General features: G+C 37.6%; 1 protein-coding gene across 1 annotated transcript; it reads right to left on the reverse strand.

Annotated features, from left to right (window-relative positions):
- Nucleotides 1-4,891: 4,891 nt before the first annotated feature.
- On the reverse strand, nt 4,892-11,849 carry LOC111596623. The gene is made up of 7 exons (XM_023310913.2): nt 11,515-11,849; nt 10,519-10,658; nt 6,742-6,895; nt 6,473-6,681; nt 6,263-6,396; nt 5,944-6,196; nt 4,892-5,234 (listed from the first exon to the last, which is right to left on the reverse strand). Exons 2-7 carry the CDS (start codon nt 10,562-10,564, stop codon nt 5,128-5,130), a joined length of 903 nt encoding a protein of 300 aa, XP_023166681.1. The 5' UTR covers nt 10,565-10,658; nt 11,515-11,849; the 3' UTR covers nt 4,892-5,127.
- Between the last annotated feature and the right edge of the window lie 612 nt (nt 11,850-12,461).

Here is a 12,461-nt window from a genome sequence, read left to right on the forward strand (position 1 = left end):
GAAGAAAAAAAGTGGAAACTTTTAATTTGATTTGCAGCATTTTAATGGATTTTAATGAAACGCAAACAGGCGAAAATGGCTGCAGCAGTAGCAGCAGCAGCAGCAGCAGCAGAACTTTGTAGATAGGACACTTGAGGAGCATCGCTGGAGAAAACTTTGACAAATGCCAAAGCGCGAAAAATTCACTTCACTTTATTTTCGGCCGCATTTTTTTGGCCAACTTAGAGGCGAGTCAGTTGAGTTGAGTTGAGCTCAGCTTTAGCTGATGTGCACCAGCCGGGCGGCACTTAATTGAAAATGTTTAAAATTCCATGACAAATTGCAGGCAAACACACAGAGTCACACACACACACACAGACACACTCGAGCACACACAACAAATAAAAAGAGAAAATAAATTATAATAATGCAAAATTAATTTCAATTACTTGCAGAACAACATGAATGTGACAGCTATGCGTCACAAGTGGTTGGGCGGCTTGGCTTGACTTGGCTTGGCTTTCAGGCCGACATTCTGCTAATTAAAATCACATAAATTACGCGCGCACCATATGACACTTGGGCAAAATGATGCGTCATTGACAAAAGTTACCCAATTCACGCATATATACATACTCTCTCCCTTTCGCTCTCTGTATATATATTGTAGATCAAAAGTCCTTGGGCAGCTAATTTGATTAGCTGTCCAGGCCGAGGCTCATTAAGTGGCCATCAGCAGTGGCCTTTGTTCGCCAGCCATTTTTTTGTGTTGTCTTCTTTTTTTCCCTTTTTGTTTTTTACTGTTTCTGTTTCTTTTCTGTTACTTTCATTTCTCTTTTCTTTTTTTTTTTTTTTTGGATTGGCCTATCTTCGGCTTTGGCTCGTAAGCGTGCTGGACAAAACTCATGAAAAATTTAGTGGAAACTAATTGCAACAGCATTGAAATTAATTATTTAACCCTTTTTATTGTTTAAGCCTTTTGCCCATTGCCTTTTTGGCCCCGTTCTTGCGGGCCAGCCGAGGCTCGAGCCCAGCCCTTATTAGCATAATTAATTGTGCAAATTTACGTACTTAAACAAGTTATTATTTTAAATTAGGCAAGTACATTTCATCAAGCAAGCATCTGTCTCTAACTCCCTCTCCCTGAATTGCCTTTTTGTGTAGCCGCAGCAGGACATGAGCAGGTATGCAAATGCATACAGTTTAGCTGTGAAGGCCAAAGAAAAGGAAAATTAAACAGACATTTAACTAATTCAATTCTTACGAATGCATTATGCTGAAAGTCTGCCTAATCGACGCATTAAACAAAGTGTTTAAGGTCAACAAATTACGACTTTTATAACAACACAGAAGGAGCATTGTCTAGGCAAAACTAAGTCACATAGATGAACTTAATAGTTGATAGTGGGCAACAGAGAGTGAGAGAGGGAGAAAGATAGGGACAGATTGTCGGAGAGAAGAGATAGTGTGGGAGAGAGAGAGGTACAGAAAGTGAGAGACTGAAAAGGACAGACCAAACGTGAAAGACAAAGTAAGAAAGAAAGTTAGGGAGCGATATCGAGAAACGGTGAGAGAGAGATACTGAGAAAGAGAAAGAGACAGAGACGTAGAGACAGGAAGAGGGCCCATAGGCACACTGAAAGGCAGGAAGAGAGAAATAAGGGGAGAGAGCGAGCCATAGAGAGATAGACGAGATTTTTCTATATGATTTTGGGAATAAATGTGGAAATACTGTTTGAAAATTTTTGATTTGCCTCAGTAAATACTATTATTTATTAAAGAACAAGCTTCTAAGCATTTTCCTTGTTGGTGTTTGTTCTTGGCATTCATTAGCTATTTAGCATTTGCTCAATCAAAATGCGGAGAGTCAAGCAATTGGTTTTATGCACTACTCCGTTTGCAATTCGTCCATTTACCTGTGCAAATAATGGCGTCATTCTTACCTTTGTCTTAGGTGTGTTAAGATTTGGCCACTAAGCCGGGAATTACCTTTACTTTATGCATATTTATATATTGCTATTAAAGCTAAAGATTTGAAAATTAAAATATATAATGTTGCTTTATAACAGTCAGATTAAAGTATCAAAGTATTATACTTACGTCCATTGGAGTATTAGAAACTATTTGGACCACAGCTAACTATTTACAATCCCAATTGATGATTGAATTGATTTTAGTTAAATTTAACTCAAGTGTTAACGCTGCTGACTTGGAAAATGGGCAAAGCTATATCAACCACATATATAGAGTAAGAATAACCTGACTTAGCTGTTGGCTCACTAGAATATGTCTTCTTTAGGTAATGTAGTCTACTTATTGGGTCAAAATTATTTTGAAATGACTTATCAGGTTTTCAGTTCTGGACCTGTATTATTTAGTTTTCTAATTTGTATTGATATTTTCCCAAGCTCGTGCCTGACCTTTTCAACCCAATTTATGGTTAATGTTTGGGCTTGAGCCACGCCCATTTTGTAGTGCATTCAATGCAATTGTCTGCTACAGCAATTAAGGTCGATCTGTGTGTAATTGCACAGATTAGCGCAACATAACTGTCAGAGTTGCATAAAACGGGTTTTTGCAAATAAATTATTTAACTTATTTGTCTGCGTTTTACATGAAATGTAATAAAAATGGGCAAAAAAATTGTAAAAAATTTGTTTTGCTTCATCATTGACTTCAGTTGAAACATTTCATAGAAAAACAACTGTAAAATGCATTTTAATTTTTTATTGAGTTTTCTTTTTATGTTTGTTGTTTGTTTTTTTTTTTATATCATTATTTGGAAAATAAAACAAGTTCACAACCAAAAGAAGTGCGAATGAATAGGCGAATCAATTTATACACGTTGGCCGTAATATTATATCATTTACGGAATATAATATATATACACACACATATATATATATTATATAATTATTTTTTATTCGCATTTTGTTGAGATGCATTCGGTTTTTTTTTGTTTCATATTAAATTGTATGCGGAATAACAAAAAGTGATTAACAAGTGCCCGACATTGTGTTCCGTTTGACTTTTCAATTTCATATATCGAGTTACAATTTTCCCTTTTTCATTTAAAGCGTTTTTTTATGTCTTTTATTTAATTTTTATGTAATTTAATTTAATTTAATTTTTTTAACTTCGATCTGATCTGAATTTTATTTTTTTTACTGCTCTTAACATTAGTTTTGCTCTTATTACAAGTTTTTTTTTTGTTTTAATATTTGATGTTCATTAATGCGAGTTCGTTCTTCTTCTTGTACATTTATGCTGTTTGTTTTTTTGTTCTATTTCTAGTAGCTCATTAGTGTGAAATGTTTGCTGCATATTTTATTTTTTAAACTTCGTTTTTCTCTGTGTGTGATTTGAGCATTTTTTATTTTCGAATAACTCTTTTTGGCTTCATTTTTTTAGGGACTGTGGCAGCTTGATTTATAGTTAGTTCGCCTCTGTTTGTTGTGTTTAAAATTGTATTTACAGTTTTTTATGTTAGCCTAACCTAGACATTTATCGCTATGTTCATAATCATTTTTACAACATTTGCATAATCCACAGAAAACATTTCATGTTTGGCTTTTGCTGTCTCTTAAATTTTAATTTGCATTTAACTTCATATTTTTTTTTTGATTTTCATTCATTATTTAATAAGTTTGTTTTTTGGCTGAAAAGTGTTTCATGTGCATAAAAATGGTGTGTGTACTTTAATTATAATTAGATTTGAAAAATGTTTACATGTACATTAAAAATTCGTGTTCGTTCAACTCTGAGCTTATCAAGCTAATTGAACAACTTTTGCTAATACCGTTGTTACCATCGAGTGCAGTTAAATTTTAAATACTTTTTCGGTTTTAGATTCTCTTGTAATTGATTTCGAAGACATGCAGTGAAATATTAGTTGGCTTCCCTGAGAAGCGATGCCTAAAATATCAATATATATACTTTATATATTATAAATATATATATATATATATATATATATATATATATATATAAATATATATATTTCCTAACAGAAAGAAAGTTAATTTCTGATGAATAAGAACATAAAATTTGATTATACTTAAAATATAAATAGATTTTCTTGAAGAAATCAGTAAAAGCTCAAATAAACTTTTAATGCTGGAATTTGTACCAAATGAATTTTATAAATTTTTATAATGATATGGCTTATATTTGAAAGTTTAATGAGATTTTAATTAATTTCAATAAAAATATTAGTTTAAATTCAATCTAACAAAATATAATCCAAATGGAAGCTTTTAAAGCATTTTTATTAAAATTGTGAATTGTAAGTGATTTGAAGCAAACTCTCAATAAGGCTATGAAGTAATATTTAAAAAGAGATTTGAAATCATTTTTAGTTCGCTTGAGTCAAACAAAAAGTTTCAATAGGCTTTAAAGCACTTTAACTCGGCTTAAACTAAATCATATTAAAATGTTTATATAATTTATGAAAAAAGATTTTAACCTATAAGCGATTTGAAAATCGAAACAGTTTTTAAAGTTTTCATGAGCTTTTAATAAATAAATATATGAACATAGATATGATTAATATATAAGCTTTAACAAAATAAGAAGCTTAAACGTGTTTTTAAAACACTTTAACTAAGCCAAATATAAAAATATTAAATTATAATAATAATAAATAAATATTTCAACTTTTATACACTTTGAGAAGCTTAACACAAAACTTTAATATGCTTCTTAAAATCTTTGAATGAGCTTTGAGTTAATTTAAGAAATTTATTTCACACATTGAATTACATTCAGTTGAGTAGCTTTTTTCAACTAAAAACTCATTAAATGGCTTCATTTGCCCTTTGGTTTTACTCTATTTTACACTTAATATATGTTTATATATATTTTTTTTGTTTATATATATGTTTTTAGTTTATTTATATTATATAACTCCTGTCACTGCTTTCCGCCCTAATTATGTACAAAGCGACAAACTCGGAGCCTGGATCTTTCAGTATGATTTGCCCTTTACCTAAACTCTCTCTCTATTGACTAGACGCCAGATCTTCAGCCTGTCCGGTACGTTGTCCTGGCTGGCAGGTTGCTCTACTAACTAACTAACTAATTTGCTGATATATTTGCCCCAGCGTCCGTCGTCCCGGACTGAGGCAGCTGCGTAGCCGATGTAGGCGCTCATGATGGACGTTGAGCGCATTGCGTAATCAGAATTATCACAAGCAGACTGGTTATTAGGCAGGTCCTTTGCCAGAGGCAGCATCTGCAGTCTGCTGCAGCTGAAGCTGTGTCCGAGTGGAAAATAAAGGCATAGAAATTGAAGCAGGCAATATAGAGAATGAAGTCAATCTCATATGGATATTATGAAACCGGTTTGAGCTTAGACTTAAGATGAAGGCTTATGGAAGTTATGTAACATCGTCATATATGAAGCTATAGTGACTTATATATAGGACAAAGACAGAGTTAATATATGTTTTTATGTACTCTGTTTAGTAAATGATAAGAGGTGTATAGGCTTATGCAGTTTATTGGAATAGCTTAGATATATTTGAGAAGAGTGTTTAGCATGCATAGTATACGCTGTTTGCACTGTGGAAATGGGTATATTAAATATATATTTAATATTTAAATTTATTATTTAATTATATTAAATATGTATTTAATATAATAATTATTGCGGTCAATAAAATGACAAATCAGACTAGCGCAAGCTCAAGTCTTTAGCCAACCAACGCATTTTGTGTATGGAATCTACCCGCTTTTGCTGTACAAACAGAGTATAACATATGTCTCCAACACTTTTCAACTTATTATTATTAAACATGTAATTGATTGTGATAACATCAGCTAAGAGCGCTGTCTCAATATGGGCTAGCCCAAGACAGCTTACCAGGTGCTCAAAGCAAAAATAAACACAATAATATCATTATATAAAAAATATATATAAATATATATATATATATATATATATATATATCTGTGTGTACTTACATGCTCCTGGATGCCTCAGCATTTGGTTGTTCAGATTGTCGGAATGCGAGAGCGAAGCACTCAGCGTGGTCTCGCGTCGCAGTTCCGGATAGTTTTCGATTTCAGCCACGCACTTGAGCTCAAGTATCTTGCTGACCAGGTAGAAGCGGTGTCCCTGCAGATAGAAGTGCACCTGCAGGCGCTGCCGGCGCAGTATGTAGTCGTGGGCGGGTATAGTCGTATCGATAAAGGGCTGCAGCTCGCCGAGCATGGGCTGCGAAACGGGGGTCAGAGTTAGCGAGTGGCGCGAATGGCGGGCTAATGGCGCGCAGAGTCTTACCTGCTCGCCGTTGATATACCAGGTGAGCTTGGTGGGCACACTGGAGTAGTCCGAGGAGCAGGTGGCACTGAGGAACTCCTCCAAGCGATACATCGAGTTGAAGCCCTCGATAAGTGGGTCACTTTGCGGCAGGGCTGCGACAAATGAGAGGACAAATTAGCCACAAATGCATTAAGTGCTTTATGGTTCATGGTTCATTGGCCAGCCCACCTGCGACCGTCATGTTGTCCTCCTTGGCAGCCAGCTTGAAGTGCGGTGCATCGCCGCTCACCTCGCACTTAAAGTTGCCCGTGGACTTGGCGCCCAGCAGACTGAGGTCCACGCGGCACGTGGACTCATTGCAAAAGTACTTGCCATCGAGCACCTGGATGCCGGCCACGGGAAATGTCATATAGACGGGACGCATTAGCGGCGTGTATCTGTGGCAAATTAATAAAGCTCTCTCAACTGACTCAAGGCAATCGATTTAGCATGTTTACCTGAAGAACTCGAGGCGATCCTTGTACCACTTCACCGAGTTCAAGGTGTGCCCGCTCATATCGTAGCTGCAGGAGAGCGTCACATTGTCCCGAAAGTCCACTATCTCCGGCACGCTGATATCCGTCACAAACAGCGCCGAGATGCCCTGCATATCTGTGTGTGAGCCAGACAAAATGGAATATATTAGTCACTGCAGTTTGACAGGCACTGCTAAACGCCACCAGGTGGCTGCCCAGGTAAGCTACTCGCATCGAATAAATTTCAAATTTTATGAAATGCATATGCAAAACAGTTGTTGTTGCTGCTGCTGCTGCTGCTGCTGGCCAGGCGAGGCACTTGTGTTACTGCCATATGTTTAGGTCTCGGTTTTGTGGTGCAGCAGCTGCGGCAGGGGCAACAAGCGATAAGCGCAACTGCAACATACGTATGTAGTGTGTGCAACATTACGTTTGCTGTGTGGCAGCCAAAAATTGATAAGAAATGCGAACCGAAAACTGTCAACCAGATCCACACGACAGCCCCACCGCCCACCGCCCGGCCGCCCGCTGCGCTGGCAAAATATATATTGCATGTGGTTCCACAGTGGTTCAGTTTGATGGGATTAGAGTTGCCTCATAGCTTTTAATAAACGAAACTGAATCCATTAACTCATAGTGCTAGATATTCTCAAATATTTGCTACGCTTGCCAACACTGTTAATTATTTATGTACATTTTAAGTGTTGGCTAAAGACAAAAAGTTGTTCAGATTCACATGGCATATGCAAATACATTGCTAATTAAGCCACACTTTTTATTTGATGCTGGCAAGCACACTTACAACCACAGACAGAGAGATAGAGAGAGACGGGCCGGGGCGGGTCCTACGTAGAGCGAGCAAAATTCTCTGTGTGTGGCTAGATAAATTTACATATGAATTTGCCAAAGGACGCGCTGGCAAAAGTTCGGTAATAAATTCATTTAAAGATGCTCGAGACGTTTATGCAAATATTTATATCTATATATATATCTCTTTATATACATGATATATATATATATATATATATTTTTTTTTTTGTGGTTATTTTTATGGGCTTCCATTTGAGCGTTTTAGTTGTGTTGGGGCTGCTTAGATTCCTGATTTGTATGCAACAAAAATAATAGTCTATATACATAGTTTACTATATAATAAAATCAAGAGATAATACAGCATATTTCTGCAAAAATGTAGGCAACAGCAGAGAGATGGAGGCAGCAAGAGAGGCGGCTGCAGCAAATTGAAATAGATGGGACAATATTTAATTCCATTAGCCAAGTTAAAACTGACCGAAACACGCGCAATTGCAGCTCCCAGAAACTTTGTAAAATAAGCGTAAAATATTAAAAAATACGTCGAAGCCAACACAAACTTTTTGTGTGTCAATTCTGTGTGTGTGTGTGTGTTTGTGTAATGAATTCCTGAATGACATCCCTGGCAATGTGTTTCTTTTGTTGAGTGTTTGAATGAATGGCCCCAAATGTGTTCAGAGTTGCAAGTGAAATATGTCACCAGCACTTGGTTAGCCTCAAAAGTTTTCTTTTACTCTGCCAAAACCTTGTAGTTTACTTAATAAAGATTTAGGGCGAGCTACAGCCAAGCTGTAGTTAACTGTGGCTGAGGCTAAGGTCTATGTGCGGAAAGAAATGTTGCAAGTTAAAAGAATCTCGTTGTACTAACAAAAAAATATAATTTTAATATATAATACGAATATATATCAGAAGTCATGTTAATAAGATAAATAAGATAATAAGCTAAAGAAAATTACATTGGTAATGATAAAGATAACGATAATGATAATGATGATGACATTGACAGGATTAATGCCAATGCCAATGCCAATGACAATGACAATGACAATGACAATGATAATGATGATGACATTGACAGGATTAATGCCAATGCCAATGCCAATGACAATGACAATGACAATGACAATGACAATGACAATGACAATGACAATGACAATGACAATGACAATGACAATGACAATGACAATGACAATGACAATGACAATGACAATGACAATGACAATGACAATGACAATGACAATGACAATGACAATGACAATGACAATGACAATGACAATGACAATGACAATGACAATGACAATGACAATGACAATGACAATGACAATGACAATGACAATGACAATGACAATGACAATGACAATGACAATGACAATGACAATGACAATGACAATGACAATGACAATGACAATGACAATGACAATGACAATGACAATGACAATGACAATGACAATGACAATGACAATGACAATGACAATGACAATGACAATGACAATGACAATGACAATGACAATGACAATGACAATGACAATGACAATGACAATGACAATGACAATGACAATGACAATGACAATGACAATGACAATGACAATGACAATGACAATGACAATGACAATGACAATGACAATGACAATGACAATGACAATGACAATGACAATGACAATGACAATGACAATGACAATGACAATGACAATGACAATGACATGACAATGACAATGACAATGACAATGACAATGACAATGACAATGACAATGACAATGACAATGACAATGACAATGACAATGACAATGACAATGACAATGACAATGACAATGACAATGACAATGACAATGACAATGACAATGACAATGACAATGACAATGACAATGACAATGACAATGACAATGACAATGACAATGACAATGACAATGACAATGACAATGACTGTGACTGTGACACAATGAAATTAATGGAATGTTCATGGCATCGATAGTAATATTGATTCTAAGGAACATTACTTAGATCACTTTTAGCTGACAACCCGATAAGAACTATCTAAGACATGGATTTATCTCTTTGAAAACTTGAAAGTGAAAAAACTGTTTTTAAAAATGTATTCAGGCATTTGCTCTGGCTGTTTGCCATAGAACAAGTGGATTTTTTGCCAGTTAACTAGGAGCTGGAGTAGCTGCAGAGTGGAGTGGAAAATCGAGTTGTTGGTTTGCCACTGGGCAAATGGCAGCTCATTTAATGCGCTGCAAATTAATTGCCCCATTGCCATTGGCAATTTATGTGCCAGTAGGAGATGGAGGCGATGCCTTTGGCAGGCTGCCTAATTGCGAACATTTCCGAAATACAATTTAACTTTAAACTGCACTCAAGCTGTGCAGCAGCAGCAGCAGTAGCAGCAGCAGCGAAGCAAAAGTTGCGGCAGCACAAATTACCAAGTGCCAAAAGGCAGCGTCAGCAGCAAAGGCAACTGCGAATGAAATTGAATGAACGGCAAATGCAGTGCAACTGCAGTGCACTGGAATTGCACTCGCAGCAGTTGGAATTATGGCAAAAGTCATTAAAAGAGCAGCCAGGCACAAAGACTGACGGCCAGAAGTGCCCGAGGCGGCAGAAGCGACAGCGGCAGACGCAGAAGCAGCTGCCGAGAGCCGAGAGCGTAAAACTTTGTCAATATTGATTTGCGGTTCAGCTGAGGGCAGGCCAAATAAAAAACAAATAGCGAACAATGCGAAAAGCACAAAAAACAATAAATAATAAGCTGATTGCGAGCGGATGCGAAAATGTGCCACAATGAAATGCAGCAAATGCGCTTTGCGTGCACGCATTACGCATACGCCACGTGGCCGGCATATAATGTTAAGCAGCGCGCTAATACGCACGCCTGGCCGTGCAATGGCAAAATGAAAAATTGCGATAATACATATATGAATGGATATCTATGTGAAAGTGGCACACACTTACCAATTAATGTGCAGCTGAAGAGAAACAGCAGCGAGGCGTAATCCATTTTTTGTTGTGTGTTTGCCTCGGAAAACTTTTTGAAAAACTTAATTGATATGGCGTAGGAGGTGGCGCACGAGAGTTATTGTAGTTATTTTATGCTGCACAGACAAAAATATATATATTTATTTATGCATGTGTGTGTGTGTCTGTGTGTGTGTAGAAATCGTAGTGACTTTGTCAACGTTAGTTATTTATTATATTATTTTGTAGCTGCTCGTCGAGTGAATTGTTTAATATTTCAGTAGCAATTGATGCCGCACAAAGGCCAAATGGAAATGCTGTAGCTGCAAGCCAAGTTAAATGATAATGGAGAGCGAGAGAGAGAGAGAAAGAGAGAGAGAGACAGACTGACAGAGAGTGGGAGGGAGCGTTCGATGGAAATGAAATTAATTGAATGCAGCGTCAAAGGCGAAACAGTAGCTGTAGCTGAAGCTGTAGCTAAAGAGAAATAAAAACACGCACACACAACTATGCCATACACACAGACACAGACACACACACACACAAACATAAACGTATATGTATGTGACATCAACACAATTGCAAACTCATGCAGAAAAGTTCAAAGGATGTGCTCGGCATTTGGCTGTGTCGTTATAAATAAATAACAAACATTTGAAAAACAGAAACAAAAATAAAGAAAAACAGAAGAAACATAAGTAATTGTGGGGCGCGGGGGACAGAGGGGGGCAAAGGGGGCATTGGCAATCGAGGCATGGCAAATTGAAGGAGGCAAAGCTGAGGGGAATGCCCAACAACGAGCACATCAAAACAGGAAACAAGGGCGCTGGGCTGGGCGTGGCCTGTCTCTTTCTCTGTGTGTGCGTTTGTCAACTTAAATAATTTAAATGCCGAATTGAAGCGAATTTCACGTGTTTAATATTTGAGAATCTCTGCCACGCCCCCGCCCGCCCCGTCATTTGCCAAAGCCTAGTGTAAGATGCTCGCTCTTACAGTTTGGGTTGCTCGCAGCTCGCCCAACGGAAGCGGAAGTTCCGCGCTCAATTAGTCAGTTTGTCCGGCGACTTCATAACGGTTCAGGCTGTATTTAACTTCATTTCATTAAGTTTCTAAAATTTCTTTGCTTAATTCAATTTTGTTGAACTTTTTAACTTTGTTTAACCGTTAAACAAGTGCAATTTTTGTTATCTTTTTTTGGTTTGATTTTTTTGAGACTTTTATTTAGTTTCTGGTTTTTGTTTTTCTTTTTGTTTTTGTTGTCACTTTTAGCGTTCGATTTTTGGTTCAGGCAGCGCGTAACGTTGTCCAAAGCATCTCCGCGCGGCTTCGAGTTTACGAACTGACTGAAGCTGCGGCAGCGCCAGCAGCGCGAGACACACGTCTGCTCATCGGCTACAGCTTCGTCAGCGCCGTTCGTGGCTGTCGTTGATGCTGCGGCAGCGACGCCCGCATCCTGCTCGTGTAATTGTAATGCTGTAGCGGCAGCCTCTCTCAGCATCAGCGACGCTCGTTTACACGACGACCCTTTACAACTGGAGCTTAACAGAGAAGAGCGGGGCAGTGCCAGATAGGAAGCGAGAGCGCATTTGTAGCTTTGTGGCTGACTGTTAAGAGCTCGTTGACGTGCTTAACAGCAGCTGACGCTGTTAACAGTGCTATGCTGTTAAGCTGTCAGCGTGGTTAACACTGTTCTGCTGAGCTGCTAACAACATGCGGCGCTTCTGTTAAGCTGCAGGCATAGAATGTTAGCGCAGATGGCGCTGTTAACTGTGCTTGACCGTGCTGTTAAGCTAACATTAACAGCAGATGTTGCAGAGCTGTAGCTGTTACTTTAAAAACAGCAGCCGTGCTTTACTTTAACAGCAAGTGATGCTGTTGTGGGTGCTGGTGTTGCTAAAGTTTTTGTTGATAGTTAACTAATAGGCAATTAGCCAACTGCT

Source organism: Drosophila hydei, unplaced genomic scaffold (genome assembly GCF_003285905.1).
Source record: "Drosophila hydei strain 15085-1641.00,03,60 unplaced genomic scaffold, DhydRS2 tig00008119-arrow-pilon, whole genome shotgun sequence".
NCBI classification, from domain to species: domain Eukaryota; kingdom Metazoa; phylum Arthropoda; class Insecta; order Diptera; family Drosophilidae; genus Drosophila; species Drosophila hydei.

Bases quoted from the DNA above. Each gene is read 5' to 3' on its own strand.
- LOC111596623 (XM_023310913.2), bottom strand. From the start codon at position 10,564: ATGGATTACGCCTCGCTGCTGTTTCTCTTCAGCTGCACATTAATTG. The intron at 6,896-10,518 runs GTAAGTGTGTGC...GCTCACACACAG, and splicing joins CTTCAGCTGCACATTAATTG to ATATGCAGGGCATCTCGGCG. The intron at 6,682-6,741 runs GTAAACATGCTA...AATTTGCCACAG, and splicing joins GATCGCCTCGAGTTCTTCAG to ATACACGCCGCTAATGCGTC.